This window comes from Mercurialis annua, linkage group LG3, assembly GCF_937616625.2.
Source record: "Mercurialis annua linkage group LG3, ddMerAnnu1.2, whole genome shotgun sequence".
Lineage (NCBI taxonomy): Eukaryota > Viridiplantae > Streptophyta > Magnoliopsida > Malpighiales > Euphorbiaceae > Mercurialis > Mercurialis annua.
Genome location: NC_065572.1, coordinates 62,081,173 through 62,099,447, shown reverse-complemented (window position 1 = coordinate 62,099,447; position 18,275 = coordinate 62,081,173). Strand labels below are relative to the sequence as shown.

At 35.1% G+C, this 18,275-nt stretch overlaps 4 protein-coding genes across 5 annotated transcripts; 1 reads left to right on the top strand and 3 right to left on the bottom strand.

Annotated features, from left to right (window-relative positions):
* Positions 1–1,014: 1,014 nt before the first annotated feature.
* LOC126674244 (uncharacterized) lies at positions 1,015–3,487 on the bottom strand. The gene is made up of 3 exons (XM_050368661.2): positions 3,380–3,487; positions 3,206–3,287; positions 1,015–1,350 (listed from the first exon to the last, which is right to left on the bottom strand). Exons 1-3 carry the CDS (start codon positions 3,407–3,409, stop codon positions 1,163–1,165), a joined length of 300 nt encoding a protein of 99 aa, XP_050224618.1. The 5' UTR covers positions 3,410–3,487; the 3' UTR covers positions 1,015–1,162.
* A 427-nt stretch (positions 3,488–3,914) lies between these two features.
* LOC126672813 (uncharacterized) lies at positions 3,915–7,674 on the top strand. Its single transcript, XM_050366764.1, has 4 exons — positions 3,915–4,602; positions 4,732–5,285; positions 5,389–6,673; positions 6,803–7,674. Exons 1-4 carry the CDS (start codon positions 3,915–3,917, stop codon positions 7,672–7,674), a joined length of 3,399 nt encoding a protein of 1,132 aa, XP_050222721.1.
* A 3,806-nt stretch (positions 7,675–11,480) lies between these two features.
* LOC126673186 (uncharacterized) lies at positions 11,481–13,591 on the bottom strand. Its single transcript, XM_050367198.2, has 3 exons — positions 12,912–13,591; positions 12,756–12,837; positions 11,481–11,818 (listed from the first exon to the last, which is right to left on the bottom strand). Exons 1-3 carry the CDS (start codon positions 13,062–13,064, stop codon positions 11,658–11,660), a joined length of 396 nt encoding a protein of 131 aa, XP_050223155.1. The 5' UTR covers positions 13,065–13,591; the 3' UTR covers positions 11,481–11,657.
* Positions 13,592–13,798: 207 nt separating this feature from the next.
* Positions 13,799–17,693, bottom strand: LOC126673185 (uncharacterized). Of its 2 annotated transcripts, none has more exons than XM_050367196.2 (6): positions 17,313–17,693; positions 16,122–16,204; positions 15,896–16,009; positions 14,998–15,810; positions 14,663–14,879; positions 13,799–14,551 (listed from the first exon to the last, which is right to left on the bottom strand). In XM_050367196.2, the coding sequence occupies exons 1-6, from the start codon at positions 17,572–17,574 to the stop codon at positions 14,016–14,018; spliced, it is 2,025 nt and encodes a 674-aa protein (XP_050223153.1). In that variant the 5' UTR covers positions 17,575–17,693; the 3' UTR covers positions 13,799–14,015. The 2 variants fall into 2 exon arrangements, with proteins under 2 accessions (XP_050223153.1, XP_050223152.1); XM_050367195.2 differs by having other exon boundaries at positions 15,896–16,018; positions 17,313–17,692.
* Positions 17,694–18,275: the final 582 nt, after the last annotated feature.

The following is an 18,275-nucleotide window of genomic DNA, read 5'->3' as shown; positions in this document are numbered from 1 at the left end:
TAAATAGGAATCACTTTCCTACTACAACTCTGCAAGGTATACATTCAACTACTATAAAAGGAGTTTGAGGTATGCCTAAACACACAACTTATAACAAATACAATTATTCTCCCTTAAGCCTAAACTGACTTAAGCATCGGAGAGCTAATCGGACAAACCGTCCGATTAGCCATCTACACTTTTTTGCAGAATTAACGTCGTCAAGATGCCGGAATCCATCAATTCTTAAATAATTTAATTTTAATTATAAATAAAACAATTGATATAATTATAATAAACTTACTAATATGTTCATTGACGGGTTACGTTACGAGCCACGTGGATAGCACGCAATGCGAAACTAGTTATATATAAAAGCATAGATGGGGGATAGACAAATTACCAAATAATCCTGTTTAATTTACTACTATTTGGTTATTTAGTGAAAGGTTTTAGAGTCATTTAAATTAATAGTATAGTAATTTAATTTATTAAGTAATTAGAGTAGTCAATTTGATTCAAATAAGAAAAAGTTTAATTTCAGAATTAGTTTAAGAACAAAATTTTCCTGCTGCAATGCCTACAACCGTGTGTGTGGCACTCTCTAAAGCTGCCACCATACCTTTTATTTATTTATTGTGGATAGAAAAATTAAACATTTTAATCCTTGGTTAATTAATTTTTTTTTATGTTTCCTTCTTTTTATTTTATGCCTAATTAAAAAATTAAATAAAAATTATAACTTGATTGTAACTTATTTCTATGACATTTTTATTTTGTATATTTCTCTTGAGAATTTAATATTAATTAATTTAGTTATGAATTCAATTTCAATAAAAATGTCATTTTAATTATTATTTTATATTTTATACTTTAATACAGTTTATAATTATAGAAATAATTATGAATTAAATATAAATATAATTATCTTAATTTATAATAAATATAATTATTATTATTATTTGATAAGTCACACTACGAGCCATGTGGGAAACACGTAAGCGACTCTAATTAATAAAAAAGTAACTCTCAAAATCAATTTTAAAACAAGCTTTATCCAAATAAAAAAATGTCATATGAAAGAAATGAATTTAGCTAACAAATTCTACACAGAAACAATTTTTTATCTAAAGAATACATTAATTGTGCTAACAAATTCCTTAAAAAAATTAAAATGTGAGTGCTAATTAGTAAGAGAGACCATAGGCCTTGGGTCTTCATGTCTTTCAGTTTCAGCAAACTCTTGAATTTCCAGTATTTCAACTCTTCTCTTCATCTTCTTCCTTAACTTTATAGCAACATCTGCTGGTGTAAACCTTCCACATACCACTACTCTACATTCTTGCTTAGCTATCATGTGTGATTCTACTTCTGCAGTATGAAACAACAAAATAGACATAATATATTCTTTATTTACCGGATAAAGAGCGTTTTTGCTAGTATTAAATTTTCGGAATCACTTAATTTGTGTTAGTTTATTTTGGTCAGGATTTTAATTTAGAGTTTACAATTATAGACAACAGAGTTAATGTAGCAACAAGATCTTGTTATGTCATATTTTCTCAAAGACTTAATCTATGTAGAGGGTCCTGTACTTTACACGTTTTTTTTGTAAGTCCTTATACTTTATTTTTGTATTATCTGATCCCTTTATTTACCTATTTTCGATTTTAAGGTTCTTTTTGAATTTTTTCCAGTCCCTCTACTTACAATTTTTTTTCCTCCACACAAAAGTATTGTAAAAAATTTAAAAAGGACCTGAAAATCGAAAATAGGTAAGTAGAGGGACTATATAATACAAAAATGAAGTATAAGAACTTACAGAAAAAAACGTGTAAAGTACAGAGACCTCTATATGGGTTTGTTCTTTCTCAAACGTTAGCTAAATACTCACTCCGTTTTAGACTTGTTTATAGGTCTGGGTATCTATCCGGCCCGGCCTCTTTGAACCGGGTTTGGATATTGATTTTTTGTCTCAAATCCGGTTCGATCCCGAGTTTGAAACAATATATTATTTTACGAGTGAAATCGGACTTTGCTTTATATAAAAAATTTCATATAAACCCGTCCACGCCCAAATCAAGCCCGTGTATAAAGAGTTTTAAGGTCGGGGCTGTAGCAAATATGAAACTCGGACCGGGGCTCGAGCTCGGCTTCCGCTTACAAAACATAATAAAACCGACCCATGAACACATCTACTCCAATCTAATAAATTTGTTCATTTTTTATCACACGGTTAAAAAGACACAATTAATATTATAAATTTTTATATTTTTGTTTCTATTTTTTCTATTTACCTTTGTTTAACATAATTATAGAAACAAATTATAGAGCAAGTTACTATAGGGCCTCCCATATATGTTATAATTTATATTTATGGTCCCTTTCTTTTGTTTCCATCAACAATTTAGTTCTTCCGTCTATTATTTTTGGTGTTAGTCAACTGAGTCAAATAACTAAATTAAAAAAATGATATGGTTCTCTACTTTTAATTCTGTCAACAGTTTCGTCTCTCATTTTGAAAATTAATTTACCTATAAGTCCTTTAACACGGTTAACTAATACCAAAACTAGACGAAGGGATTAAACTGTTGATAAAAATAAAAGTGAGGGATTATATTGATTTGGTTTTTAAACAGAAAAGACTAAAATATGAACTAAATATATAAGAAATGTTGGAGTAATTTGTTCTAAATACTACTATTTTACTAGTGGAGTTCAAATATGACAACATAGAAAAATTAGTTTTAATGATTGTAGAATGGGATTCTCTCAAATTTATTTTGAACTTGAAGAGGTGATATTTGTGATTTACAACATTTATTACAAATGAACGGTGTAGATAAAAAAATACAATTTTAATTAATTAATTTACACTGTTCATTTACTAATGAACAACATGACTCCCTCAAATTTAAAAATTTGAGGGAATCCCAATCCAATGATTGTTATTATTAAAAATGAGCAACATTTTTGGAGTTGAAAAATAAAAGAAGTGGACAATTATATCCAAACAGAATGCATATTAAACTTTTATGAAAATTCATTATTTTTGTAAGAAAAAATTTATTGCCCCATGACCTGGAAAATTTTGGGTTCCATATAAACAAATTTGCAACGAAATTACTAAGAAATTAAATCGAAGTTTGGTGTCCAAATTGAAACATATTAAAATTATATTAGCCAAAACGAAAAATTACATAAATTCAATGATTCGAGTTTTTACCTTTCATGTTGAGAATGATTCTCCTTGTTTTCCTGCAGCAAGCGTTGCAATCAAGATTAATTCTCATTACCATGCAGCAATTCTGCACCAAAATCAAAATCAAAATCACAAACTATTTTCAATAATTTTGACAGCAAAATAGGAAAGCTTTTTAAGATATTTTTTTGTTCTTGCCTTTGCTGATATAAAGCTATGAACTGACATAACAGCAAGATAAATGTTTGATCGGTATGACCGCAATGAAAAGGAAATATTGAGTAGAATTTTGAGAATATAAAAAAATTTAACTTTTGGATTATATGCTGGAAATTCTTTGCTTTAAATTTGGAATCTGATTCTGATTAATTATTAATAAAATGGTATTGTTTGTGACACAGTTTAGGAGAAAGTATTGCTTTCCTCTAATTTCATACTTTGTTTAGCTTCATGAATTATACAATAAAGTATTTCTTTCTTGTTTCTAGAGCTAATCTTTTCACAGCAAATACTTTGTTGCAGTCAAGGTTAAACTTTACACAGAAATATACTTGCAAAATTTAATGATTTTTAAAGTTTTTCAATTTTAGTATGATTTCTAAAATAATTCTCAGTTTAGAGTTATTTTTGACCGATTAGTAATCGGCTAAAAGAGAAGAAAAGATTCAAATAAGTTCTCTGAAAACAGAATAGTAAGTTCTCTCAAACTCTTCTAGGGTTTGTGTTTGACAGTATGGAATTAGCATCATTGTGCCAATCCTTAACCCTCTCAGACGATGAGGAAGACGTGGTGGCTTGCGACCTGGGTGAAATAGCCAGAGACGCCGGTGAGAAGAAAGTTGCAAACTCGTTGATAGGCAAAATCATGTCTACCAAACGAGTTAATAGAGAAGGGTTTATACAAACGGTTAGCTATCTTTGGCGAACCAAGGAACCACTGACAGTTGAAGCAGTGGGAATGAATCTATTTGTCTTCCATTTTGGAGCACAAGAAGATAGAAGAAGAGTGCTGGCCGGCGGCCCATGGAACTATCTAGAGAAACTAATTGTATTGGAAGTCCCTACAGGACTAGGTGACTATAACAGTATGGCTTTCGATCAAGCCTCATTCTGGGTACAAATACACAATCTACCACTTATGTGCTTGTCCAAGGAAGCAGGAAGGAGTTTGGGAGCAAATCTGGGCTTGGTGGAGGAAGTCGACCCAGGAGCGTCCGGTGATTGTACAGGGAGGTATATACGGGTTAGGGTAAAGATGAATATCACAAAACCACTTAAGCGAGGTTTAAAGGTAAAAGTCGATGATAAGGGAAATACGGTTATGGCTGTTCTATGGTACGAGAGATTACCGGACTTATGCTATCAGTGTGGGATTATTGGCCATCCCCTGTTGGAATGCCCCAAACGGTCAGAGGAGGGGAGTGTGCTGAAATACACTGACTTCATTTGAGCAGGGCAAGCACAAGATCTAGGGGGGAGGAAGAGGTTGAAGACGAGTTACAGTACAACCGGCGATAGACAAAGTGCAAATCCACGGTAAAACATACCAGAGACAACCAGCTTGGAAAAAGCTGAGAAGGAGAAGGATAAAGTGATAGGTGATGGAAAGGATAGGGATAAAGCTGTAGTACCTACAAACGTGGGGGAAGGTGCTGCAGCAAAAGGTATGATGTTGACTAATTCGTGTATGGCCGGAGAGGAGAAAAGAGTGGCGGTTACGGATTTCTCGGGGTTGATCGAGATTGAGGTAGAAAGAGATTTTGAAACACGAGAAAAGGATTTTTTGGCGCGCAGTAAACAAAAAGGCCATATGGAGGAGAGTAATAAGGCTGGGCTAGGGGTCCGTGCGAAGTTTAAGGGCTTTAAAAAAAGCCCAAGAAAGCCCAAGACAGGAATTAAAAAACCTATGGCAAAAGGGAAGAAGGTTCCATTAGGTGACATCTCTAACCTAATTGGAAATCTTGAAGCAGAGAAGGTGTTAACCAAAGAAGGAGTAGGAGAAGTGGGAAGATATGCGAAGGTTTCAGAGGAATTATCTCAACCAAGAGACTATAACTCTGAAGGGGCTACAAACAACCTTAAAGCGGCGGAACCTGTCCAGCAGGTTCGCCGATCGCAATGTTAATTCTCAGCTGGAATGTTCAAGGGTTGGGATCCTTTCGAACGTTCAAAGCCTTGCGCGATCATGTGCATAAATTAAATCCCAGCATAGTGTTCTTAATGGAAACGAGGATGAAGGAGGAGAAGATCAGAGATACTTGCCAGAAATTGAAGATGGGGGTTACTTCAGCGTCGACTGCGTGGGCAAAAGTGGTGGCTTAGCCGTCCTCTGGGATGATTTTAGTAAGATATCTATCATAAGTTCCTCCAACTTCTATATTGATTGTATGATCCAGAATAGTAACGGGACCCATTGGAGATTTACCGGTTTCTACGGCAACCCGGTTCAGTCTCAGAGAGTCCACTCTTGGACTCTCCTGGAAAGATTAAGCTCCGTGTTCTCTGGCCCATGGATCTGCGGCGGAGATTTCAACGAGATCTCTGAAGCTTCTGAAAAACAGGGGGGAGGGAGTAAGGCTCAATACCTTATGACAAACTTCAATCAAGCCCTTGAGAGAAGTAGTTTGTTTGATGCAGGGGGTAAGGAGTATGGCCACACTTGGTGGGGAAAAAGAGGGAATATGGTGATCCGCGAAAGATTGGATCGCTTTGTTATCAATGTTGCCTGGAAGTCCCTCTTCCCAAACTCAAAAGTCAGTGTCCTTGATGGAGGGGGCTCGGACCACAAACCTATCATCATGATGGATAAGCCGGGAAGCACAGAGATTGAGAGAGAAGAAAAGAAAAGGTCCAGGTTCCATTTCGAGGAGTTATGGACCACAGATGCAAGGTTTGACGAAGTGGTCCAAAACTGCTGGGCAGAAAGTGGCAATGTGAGTAGTATCTCAGACCTAACCCCTAAACTTATGAAGTGCAGCAGAGCGTTTAAAAATTGGGGGAGAAATACTTTTGGGGACCTTAAGAGGCGAATAGCTGCAAAGAAGGAGGAATTGAGATTGATACTAAATTCGAATGATGAGAGCATATCTGTCTCTCAGATTATTAGCACTGAAAACAGCCTCAATAAGCTGCTAAAACAGGAGGAAATTGCTTGGAAACAGAGAGCCAGGGCCGAATGGTTAGCTCACGGGGATAGGAACACACGGTACTTTCACAGAAGAGCTTCCCAAAGAAGGGCACGAAATAGAATTAGAGGGCTTAGAGACGCTTCAGGCACGTGGAAGGAGAAACCAAAAGAGGTTGAGGACATAGTTCAAGATTATTTCCAAGACTTATTCCAAACAACTAATCCGTCTGAGAGTGACATTGAAGAAATCACAAACCATGTGGGGCAGGTGGTTACTGAGGAGATGAACAGTGTTATGTCAGCCAGATATAAAGCCGATGAGATTATGGAGGCGCTGAAGGAGATCAATGCGACTAAAGCTCCCGGCAAAGACGGCTTCCCCGCCCTTTTTTAACAGCGATACTGGAGGATCATCGGTCAGGACATAATAAAGGTGTGCCTCCATTTCTTAAACTTTGAGTCCAGTATTGATTGCATTAATGAAACTATTGTAGCTCTCATCCCTAAAGTTAGTAATGTGGAACGTATGTGTGATTTTCGCCCCATTAGCCTGTGTAATGTTATTTATAAAATTATCTCGAAAACTCTAGCTAATAGGCTGCGTAGAGTCATAGGGAGAGTCATTGATTGTTCCCAAAATGCTTTTATTCCCGGTAGACAAATTATAGATAGTGCTCTAATTGGTTTTGAGTGTGTGCATGTTATAAAGAAGTCTACCAGGAAAGTAAATGGGCCGCTGGCGCTCAAATTAGATATGTCAAAGGCATACGAGAGGGTGGAATGGAAGTTCATAGAGGCAATGATGCTAAAGCTAGGTTTTAATGGTGGCTGGGTAGAGAAGGTGATGAGATGTGTTTCTTCGGTCAGGTTCTCGTTCTTAATAAATGGTGTGGTTAAAGGTGCTTGTATCCCTAGTAGAGGGCTGAGGCAGGGGGACCCGCTATCCCCTTATCTCTTCCTCATTTGTGCCCAGGGCCTGTCAAGCATCATAAACAATAGGGTGAATGCCGGCTTGATTCAGGGGGTTGAGTTTGGGGATAATTGCAAAGTCTCACATATCTTCTTTGCGGACGACAGTTTTCTCTTCGCTAGAGCTAATGTCCAAGAATGTGGGGAGATTAGGAGAATTCTTGAGATGTACAGTAAAGGGTCAGGCCAAATCATTAACCTGGACAAATCCGCCTTATCTTTCGGCAAAGGAGTGAGTACAGAGGCAAGGAAGCAAGTCCAGGATATTCTTCAAGTCCCTATAGTCCCCTGCCATGAGAAGTACTTGGGTTTACCCTCTACTGTTGGAAGAAACAAAGGCGAAAGCTTCAAAACTATAAAGGAGAAGATATGGAAGAAACTCCAATCGTGGAAATAACAACTGTTTTCTAGTGGTGGGAAAGAGGTCCTCCTGAAGGCTATAATCCAGTCTATCCCTGCCTACTATATGAGCTGCTTTAAGTTCCCAAAAAATCTGATCGATGAAGTGGAGAAGTTGTGTAATAGGTTTTGGTGGGGAAGCTATGAGGGCCATAAAAAAATTCACTGGACCTCATGGAAAGCTCTTTGTACCCCAAAGTGCCATGGGGGAATCGGCTTCAGAGATTTAGAATGTTTTAATCGATCTCTCTTAGCAAAGCAGGGCTGGAAACTCTTGACACAACCCGACAGCCTCATAGCCAAGATTTTCAAACACAGATATTACAGAGAAGGGCATTTTCTGGATGCCATATGCCCAAGGACAGGATCGTATACTTGGAGGAGTATACTTTGGGCGAGAGACATAATTATTCAAGGGAGTAGATGGCGTGTTGGGGACGGCTCAGATATACATGTCTACAAAGATAGGTGGCTGCCTCGGGAGCGAACTTTCAAAGTTTTGAGCAGGCCCAAACTTGATTATAATACTAAGGTCAATGACCTGATATCAGAGACTGGAGAGTGGAAAACACAGTTGCTGGAGGCTAACTTTGAGCCGATAGATGTCCAATGTATCCTCTCCATACCTCTGGCTAATTCTTTTCAAAAGGACAAACTCAGATGGCATTACGACAAAACGGGCTGTTTCAGCGTTCGTAGTGCTTATAGAGTAGCTATTAACATGAAGGAGACGGCATCTTCCTCGGAAAATTCTAGCTACTTGAGATGGTGGAAACATCTATGGAAGTTGAAGGCTCCCACCAAGATCAGAATTTTTGCTTGGAAGTGCTTTTACGAATGGCTCCCTGTAACATACAATCTTACAAAGAGAAGAATGAATATTGAAGATAAATGTCCTAGATGTGGTGCTAAGTGTGAGAATGTCATTCATGCGCTATGGTTTTGTAAGGGAGCTAAGCGGGTGTGGGAAACATGGGACATGGCAGGAACTCTCCAGCCTTCTAGATCCTGGAATATGAAAGATTTACTGCTTCAAGCCTTCAATACCTTTCAGAAATCTGATTTCTTACTTTTTGTTGTGCTTCTCTGGCTTATTTGGGGTAACAGAAATTTTGTGGTTCATGGCAAACAAGACAAACCAGGAACTCAGCTGCTAGAGTGGGCTATCAATTACGTGAAGGAGCAGCAGCATTCCTATAATGATGCTCAGACAGCTAGAGAAAGAAATGGGGATAGTCCAGCGTGTAACAAGGAAGAAGACACCAGATGGATTCCTCCAAGACCTAATACGTACAAAGTTAATGTGGATGCTAGCTTTGAAAATGAGGGGAACAGTTTTGGGACTGGAGTGGTAATCAGAGATTGGCGTGGAGAGGTGAAAGTAGCATACACCAGGAGAAGAAATGGAAAGCCTGAAGTGAGTGTGGGAGAAGCGATGGCTATTAGGGATGGCATTACCCTAGCAATTGAAGAAAATCTAACTCCTTTCATGATAAATTCTGATTCGAAAGTCGTAGTGGATAGCTTCACCAACAACAAATTGCATTGTAATGACATCAACCTTTTAGTACAGGATTGTTATAACTTAATCCCTAATGGGGAATGTACTAGTGTGGAGTATTCTTGCAGAGCTAAGAATAAGGTAGCTCACTCCCTGGCTAGGAAAGCCTTAGTAGCTGATTTTGAGACAAAAATCTGGAGGGGATCTGTCTCTTTGGAGTTTTTACATCTTGTAATGGCTGATTCATCAGCTTGTTAATTTATGAAAGTAACTGTTTATTTAAAAAAAAAAAAGTAATCGGCTAAAAGTTAATTTGAGACAGTTGAATTCATATCGGAATATCAATACCGATTCTGGTGCTATTGTAGTTTTGATTCAAATAGCATGTCATCACCAATCATTTATTTGACTTGTCCATCTTTTAAAAGAAATTGATGCTATAATGTCTATTTTTGCTGATTTTTTTTTACCATATTGCTAAAGTTTAGTATTAATTTAATTAATTTTAAAAGTTTGTCCTAAATTTGAAAGACATACATAATTTTTTTGACAATTAGGAAACACAAATTTATTGTCCGCCAAAATAAATTTTTACTCTAAAATTCAAAATGTTTTATAAATTTTTTCAAAAAGTGTTTATCACATGCAATAGTTCTGGCATATTATATTTAGGCTTAATCACCAAAAAATACCAAACCTATACGTTTTGTGTCAATTATAGCCAAACCTTTAAAAATCATCAGATTTAGCCAAACCTTATATGTTCTGTTTCTTTTTTAGTCATTTTTGAATCGAACCGGTTTTTATGACACCGTGTCGTCCACGTCACCGCCAACTAAGCAATTGGCTGGCATGACAACTGAAATATTTAAATAAGGTTTGGCTATAATTGACACAAAATGCATAGGTTTGGTATTTTTTGATGAATAAAACTAATTTTAAAATTAATTAATTAAATGATTAATTATATTATAATAAAATTCATATATATTTAAAAAATAATATTTTTATTTAACGCTAATTAAAATTAATTTATTTTTTACTAAATTTAAATAATTCTAATAAATGTTTTTTACATATTTGATGGATATATAATTAATTTAAATTCTATTAAAAACAAAAAATGTCATATTCATCTTAAAATTTATTTTTTTTAAATTCCAGTCGTCGGTTCTTGGACACCGCTGCCGTTTGAGACCCAATTGTTCGTCTTCCAACGAACAATCTGAGAATAATAGACAATGTTCGTAATTAAACTATACACACATAAATATAAAAATAATCACTGAATAGACTATTTAAAGGACGCGTGTAATTATTTTCTCATTTTTTTTCTTTAAAAAGTGAAGCTCATTGTGGTGTAATCAATATATATCATGATGTTTATAAGTATAAACGCATATGTTATTTTACTCGGCATAGCCAAAAACTTACCTTAATTTACACATAACTATTTTATTTATTACCTAAATTCAGTCATATCAAGATCTCAACAACATTAAAAATAATAAATCAAGTTCAAAATCATCATGAACATTAAATCCTTTCACCAAATTTAATTCAACATTAATTCCTAAGTAATATATTAATTAATTTTTTAATTACATATTCATTAAAATATATTATAATATAAATTTATTAGATTTAATTAAGTTTAATAAAAAATTAAAATTAATTAAAATTAGTATTAAATAGAAAATATTAATTATTTTTAAATATATATAAATTTCATAAATGATATAATTAATTTACTAATTATTAAACTTAAAAATTGGCTTGAATTTAAAATTAGGTTTATTCACCCAAAAAATACCAAACCTATTTTTTTTGTGTCAGTTATAGCCAAACCTTATTTAAATCAATTGCTTAGTTGGCAGTGACGTGGACGACACGGTGTCAGAAAAACCGGTTCGATTCAAAATGGCTAAAAAAGAAACAGAACATATAAGGTTTGGCTAAATCTGGTGATTTTTAAAGGTTTGGCTATAATTGACACAAAACGTATAGGTTTGGCATTTTTTGGTGATTAAGCCTTATATTTATAAAGGTCAATGAACATTCACGATAAGGAATCTTTTAATTATTATTTATATTTTTTATCATTAAAAATTCTACATGACAAACATACAATTGATTTATTGCACGAATAATATGGCGCAACGGTTACATTGAATAATTTTTTTTTCAAATAGCAAGTCGAGTGGTTAGGTCATCCAATTGTATTTTTCGAGATTGCGTCCGACCTTTGCAACCTGTTATTTCAGTTGAATTAAAAATTCAATTCAATAGTATTTGTCTCTGATAAAAAAAAGAATTAAAAAGAAATTCTAGTATTATACAACTCTTGCATTGATATTTCATTTTTCTTCCTTATTTCTTGAATCAACTATAAAACAAATATGTACATAGATGTAACCTGACATCTCCTTTAATTACACAACTACGTTTATAGGGCAATGCTGTAAAATCTTGAAGTGTATTCAAGTGCAGACAGATCGAAAAATCCGCTTGACGACGGCAATCTTCTTGAGAGGACTGCTGTAAATTCCAGCAAGTTGAGCTGTGGAGAGTTTGAGAGCAGGATATCTACAGGTAAGAGTTACCTTCTTCTCCAGCACATTAATTAACACAGATTCTGTATCTGCAAAACCAAACATCACAGTTATATTCCAATTTAAAAGCAAGACTAAAGACTTCTACAGCTCAAGTCACTCCAACTTGCAGATCATTCAGCCAGTACTGTAAATCAATGGGGTCCAATTGCCACAAAAGTACACAATCAAACAATGGTGATAAGCTACTTTTTAAGGGATTTATATGAACATTTTGATTGATATTTTCACTTTGTACAAATTTATGGAGGTTAACAACAACCAATGGAATCGAACCGAGTAAAAGCACGGTAAAGTTCAAGATCGACTTGACTCGATTGATTTTGAATTTAATCCATTTTTCTAAAGTTTGAAGCTGATTGAATAGTTGAAAATCGATTTCTAGTACACTACGTCCATTTATTTACAATATTTAAAAATTAAATTTTAATGAAAAATTTATAAATGTTATTATAAATATGTATAGAAAAAATTAAAAAATTAAAAATTCAATTAGTTGCACGAGTTTATTGAAACGAGCATTTGGACTTTGAACTCTATTCGACAATTGATTCGAGAAACTCAAACCGGAGGCTGACTTGATTGATGTCTTAATTTCGAGTATTTTTTGAATCAATTCTTAGTAGCTCTCAAATTGACCTGACTCTCCCTTACCAACGTTAATGAAATAAATTATCTTTATATCTAGCTCACCACTCATTATTACTCCAAACTATAAAAATAAAAAGAAATATTAACATAGAAGGCAAGCAAACAGGACCACCTACTTTTCCACCAGGATGAAAAAAAAAAAAACTTTTCTATTTTCAATAGAAGATAAAACCAAATTCATCTTCAAAAACAGTGTTCAGCCATCAATTTAACCAACCAAGAATATTCTACCAAAGACACAATTTCCCCCAAAGTTAATGCTACATTCATGTGGAAGCTTAAAGTCTCAGAACAGAACACATCAAATAATCTTACCATTCATTCTTGAAATAAACTCAGCTACTCTTTTTTGACATTCAACGCACTGCATATCCGCCGAGAGCACAACTTCTTGGACCTGTTCAACCCATAATTCACAACAATTTCACATACCATTCAACCTTAAAACACCAAGAACGCACAACAACTTACGAGAGGGACCGATAAGGATTCAACAGAAGCAAGGCTAGTTCCGGAAAGGATCACGCCTTTACTTGGTTTCTTGAAACCAGTTCTTGATGTTTCCTTCTTAGTACGATGAGCAAGCGCCATGTCTCCGTTTAAACACCAATTATGTCCACTCATATAGATTAAAGAGTAAGGTAACAAGTTAAAATCTCATGTTACATGAAGAGAAAGACAGACAGAGACAAAGAAAAAGATCTAACAACAGATTTTTCTGTTCTGACAGAGGAAGGCCATCTTTTGAGTTGTTGAACAACAATGAAAGAGATGAAAATAAAGGTTGTAATGCATAATAAGCCTATAGGAGCATAGTAAAGTGAAAAAAGTGTCTGTTCATAGTTGACAATGATACCTCCTTCGATGAGGCAGGCCCACACCTACCACTGTTTTTCTAAGTTTCTTATCTACAATTATTCTTTACAGCATTCTTATAAGACCGAACACTTGTGTTAGTGTAACGGATTTATTTTCTTTATTAATTATAAGACCAAGTCTCTGAATAATTTATTTTACTTCATAAGGAGCGTCGCAATGCAACGAGCCGTTGATGGGTCCCCAACACACAACTCTTTTAAGAGAATTGGGACACATTAAAAATTGTGAATGTCTAGCTTTTTGGACATAACAGTTAAACAACAAGAAACAAAACAACGTAGTACCTAAATGACTTTGATTCTTCAGCAACTTTAATGATACTCAAGTAACTCAACTATAATAACCTGAAACAAACTTATCAGAATTAAGCTTGTATAAACAGCAGGTAGGCTTTTTATTATCAGATCAAGGGCAGACGAGATTTTATTACCAGAGAAATAATTTACAAATTACATACAGCTGAACACCTCCAGCAATAATTAGAAGACATAAATATCCAAATCTATAACTGTGAAGTCAATCAAAATTGCTGCCTGAGATTTTGGGGCACCAGGCTATTCTTACATCAAACTCTCTGCAGTAACAGAATCTGGATGGATGTTAGTAGGCTATCGTGAACTCTAAAACTAAACGCATCGAGCTCATGCGCATTGAACTATGTACCTCTGAAAAAAAAAAAACAGGATCCTAACATTATCACCTAGACATAACCAAGCTTGTTAGGGGCTGAGCCACGGCAGAACTAAACCGAGAATCCCCCGCGTACTTGCAATTCTCATGATCAACTTTAAGAGAAATTGGAATCACAAATCTTTTAGAGGGGTGGAGTTTAATTACTTTTGTGGAGCTCTTGCTGTCAACAGAATTGTGATGCAGCCTTGGGTTAGAAATCACACCGCTGCGTCTTCTCTTCTTTGAAGACTTCCACCTTAACTGCGCTAGAGAATCATCCTTAGAGAGATCCCGCACCGTCTTCAATTCCACAGCCCCATCGCTTCCAGAATCCAACGGATGATCACTACATTCAGTTTTTGATTTCTCTGATTGCTTCGTCTCACAAACAACAGTTTGAACTAATTTGATTTCATCAGACACAGTTACAAGCTTTTCCGTAAAAGACGATAGAGTGGTCACAATATCAGGCCGGTCTTTGACGTGCATCCATTCATTTCCCAGCCATTCTTGCGAGTGTCTCAGATCACCACGGCTTACAATTGATTCTTGCTTTTCCTCTGTCAAAAAAAAAACAAGAGTTCTTGTTAGTGCCAACATATTTTATTAGAACCGAAACTAGAAAACTAAAAGTGATAATGATAATGTGAGATATGGAAATTTTAGCAAACCTGGGAAAAAGACACGAAAGCTGTCATCAGATTCTTTACGAACAACAATGCCTTCTTGCCAAACATCATGCCTCCAAACATCAACAGCAGTCCCAGTATCAAAACTCCATGACACTCGACTCTTATTAAATTTGCGAGGAGGACGAATGATTGGCCTTCCACAAAATCGAAATCTGAAGTGGTCAGCAACTGCAGCTCTAGTAGATAAAATCCATTCCTGCACCAAAAATCTGCATGTTAATATAGTTCATAAAATGCTGTTATTTTCAGCCTTCTCTTTTCAAATTGACCAAAGGCAAAAAATAAATAAATAGAAGGTTTAACAAAATATTTACCTCTAAATTGTCTGCTTCATTATCAGCATCCTTAATATCTTGATATCTCACCTTCACCTTATGTTTATGCATCTTAATTATCGAAGCTCTAAACCAGCAACCTCTAATGCCACTATCTTGAGAAAGCACTTCAACTTCAGAACCAACCTTCAGATATTGAAGAAGATTCTGCTTAGTCTCAATTCTAGACAGAGGGCCTGTTGATTCTCCTCCGGTTGGATTGCATATCTCCATTTGAATGTTGCAGTCAACCCAATTATTACTTACATCATGCATATCCACATTAACTGTGTTCATTTGTTGCTTACCACCATGGAATACATCATCGTCATTTGATTGACGATGCCTCTTCCTAGGCCCAATGCCAAAATCATCAATGGCATTAATATCCACTTTCAGGGCATCATGCGATATAGAAGAATCAGTATACATGTACCTAAATATTTCTTGTTTCCGGTAACCTTTGACTTGTGTTATATCAAAAGGCCTGGCATCGTCATTGTCAAATTGCTTGGAGCAAACGAATGGATCAAACATAGTGTGCTTCGCCTCCTTCAGGAACTTCTCAAAATGATGGGGACTAAGGACGATCGCCATTCCATCTATGCATTCAACATTGAGATCTTGAAGACAAAGAGAAGAGAAAATCTCTCTGTCATTAAAACTGTGAGGCAAAGCAATACCAACCTCATCAATTTTGTGATACCACCGTACAGTAACCATCTTGTTCCCTTTCGAGTCCTCAAACATGTCTTCCAAGTATGCAACAAGCCGTTTATCCTCCTCAGCTAAGACGTATACAAAGTCATAAACCTACAAGAAGCATACAATAAGTAACAGTGTAAAATAAGCATGCTCAACATTAAAGGTATAAATCAGTAGAAGAAAGATCACTCACAGAAATTTTGAAACCATTCCGACAAAAAGACTGGTAGTGCCTCCTCTTTTTTCTGCATGTCCAAGGTGAACCTATCCATAAAAACTCTTTGGTATACTGGCCCAGCTTTCTTATCTGAGTGCCCTAAAAATAAAAACACAAAAATCAGAAACGATGGATCATAATCCAAAAGATATCATAGAGGATAATAATTTTGAAATTACAGGTCAAAAAAGGTTTTTCATACCTTGAAATTATCTATATCTGGCTCAGAAGCATCACTATTATCCACAGAACCTGATGGGTGTGGGGATTGAAGGGGCTTTACATCTGTAAATCATAAAAAATTGTTATGTAATCGCCAGGGACGCTCACTTGGTATCCATTATAACAGCATACAAAACAAACAAAAAAAAACACAAACCCATTCAAACATAAAATGCAGGCAAATTCCCATCAAAGAACAATTCATAGTTGAGAATAATTACACAATAAGGCATCTTAAGAGAAGGGTTAAGATTCCAAATCAAATAAATAAGTTTTGGCCATAAAAGATGTTAACCTAGAAATTGAGGCCACAAGGATCCGATGCTGTCAACCAGCTCTTTAAAATTGAATTAAGCATTCCTGCATCCCAGATCATTGTCAGTTTGCAGTAGCATGACGCCTGAAAATCTAGATGATAATTATCGCTAGGGCATAGTTTATAGGCATTAAAAGACAGACAAGATGAGAATTTGAGGGAGGACAAGCGTCAAAACCCACAATAACTGAACTCAACAGAAACTTTTGAAAAACAAATAATGGATATTGTAATGCTGAATGAAGCAAAAGAAAGGAAATTTCCATTTATAGGAAAATCGTTAAGAGCAGAAAAAGGTTGAAACTTTTATAAACTTAACAAACTTTGATCCATAATTATTGAGGCTTCCAATAATCAAATAACAGGTCGAAAGAAGCCAGCTTTGAGGAGAAATGACACAAATTATAAAGAGCGAGCAATTTATCATCTCTGTCATTTGTATAAATAAAAATACATACAAACTTGTCAAAAATAAAAGAAACCAGAGCCAAAAACGAAAAAAGATAAATTAGAAGTCCAAATCTTTGATATTCATGATCTATCAACAAGTTCATAAAAATCGAAAATTAAGGCCAACAACTTTCAGAGCTAAATCAGCAGAAAATTGCTAAGAAATCCAAATATGAAAAATCCATTATTTGAATCCATAAACAAATAAAAACCCGAATCAAAGGACAGTTTGACAACAAGTTCTTCAATTATATAAAATAATTAAAAAAAAAACAAAGAAGCCAATTTATGACCTGAAAAATTGACTCAACCCAAACCCGAGAACCCAGAACCCAAAATTCTAAAAAGTGAAGAAAGAACAGAAAAACACACACAATATGGGATTTTCAAATAAAAAAATTGTACCTGAAACAACGGCAATAAGCCAATCAAGAACCTCTCGTCTCGATTTCAGCTTGAACGAAGAAGAAGAACGTAAATTTCTATTGAAAACAAAGTGATAAGACATATGCCGCAAGCTTCTCTCTTTTCCCACAATAACCAGATCCAATCCCCCGTCTTTTCTCTTCAAATAATAACGAACCACCCTTCTTCCTTTATCGCTTGAACCGTTCACCTCTTCCCAGCTCACATAATTCCCCAACCCTAGCCCTAATTTTGTATCCATATGAAAATTCAATTGAAAAAAAAACCCTAATTTCAATAGCTTCAATGTTTGAAGAATATATATTTTTTGTTTTTTTATTTTTTTGTGTGAATTGGAGGGATTTTGAGAGCGTTATAGAAAAAAGATTTGAAAGGAATTTAGGGTTTCTTTTTATCTGCTAGAGAGGGGGAAATGGACGGTTGAGATTCAATCGTCTATTGAGTAAAGATGCCACGGAGGAAACAAGTAGGAAATTGCGAGGATTACTATGGGAGGGAATTCTTTATTTCCTAAACTACCCTCGTTAATGATTCGAAATTACTTATTTGTCCTTTGTTTTGGCTATGTGTCACGTGGATGGGACAAGGTACAAGTTGAGAGGGAAAGGAAGTGGTGGCCGCCATTTCCGCGATTTTGAATACGAAACTCGCTCAGTCTCTTTGCCAGCTGTTAATTTTATTTATTTAGCTTATTTGCATTTTTTTTCTAACTAATTTTATTTTTTGAATTGATTTGTAATTTTTATAATCTGTATATAAAATATTTTAAGCAATTTTATTTATATTCCGAAAAATTAGTATTGTTTCTCTGACTGAAAAAATATGGTAATGTGATTTTACAGCCTGTATTAATTTGTTGTTGCCATGTATGAGATTTTATTTTTAAACTAGTCGAATACCCGCGCATTTGCGCGGAATCAAAATAATATTTAATTTAAATAA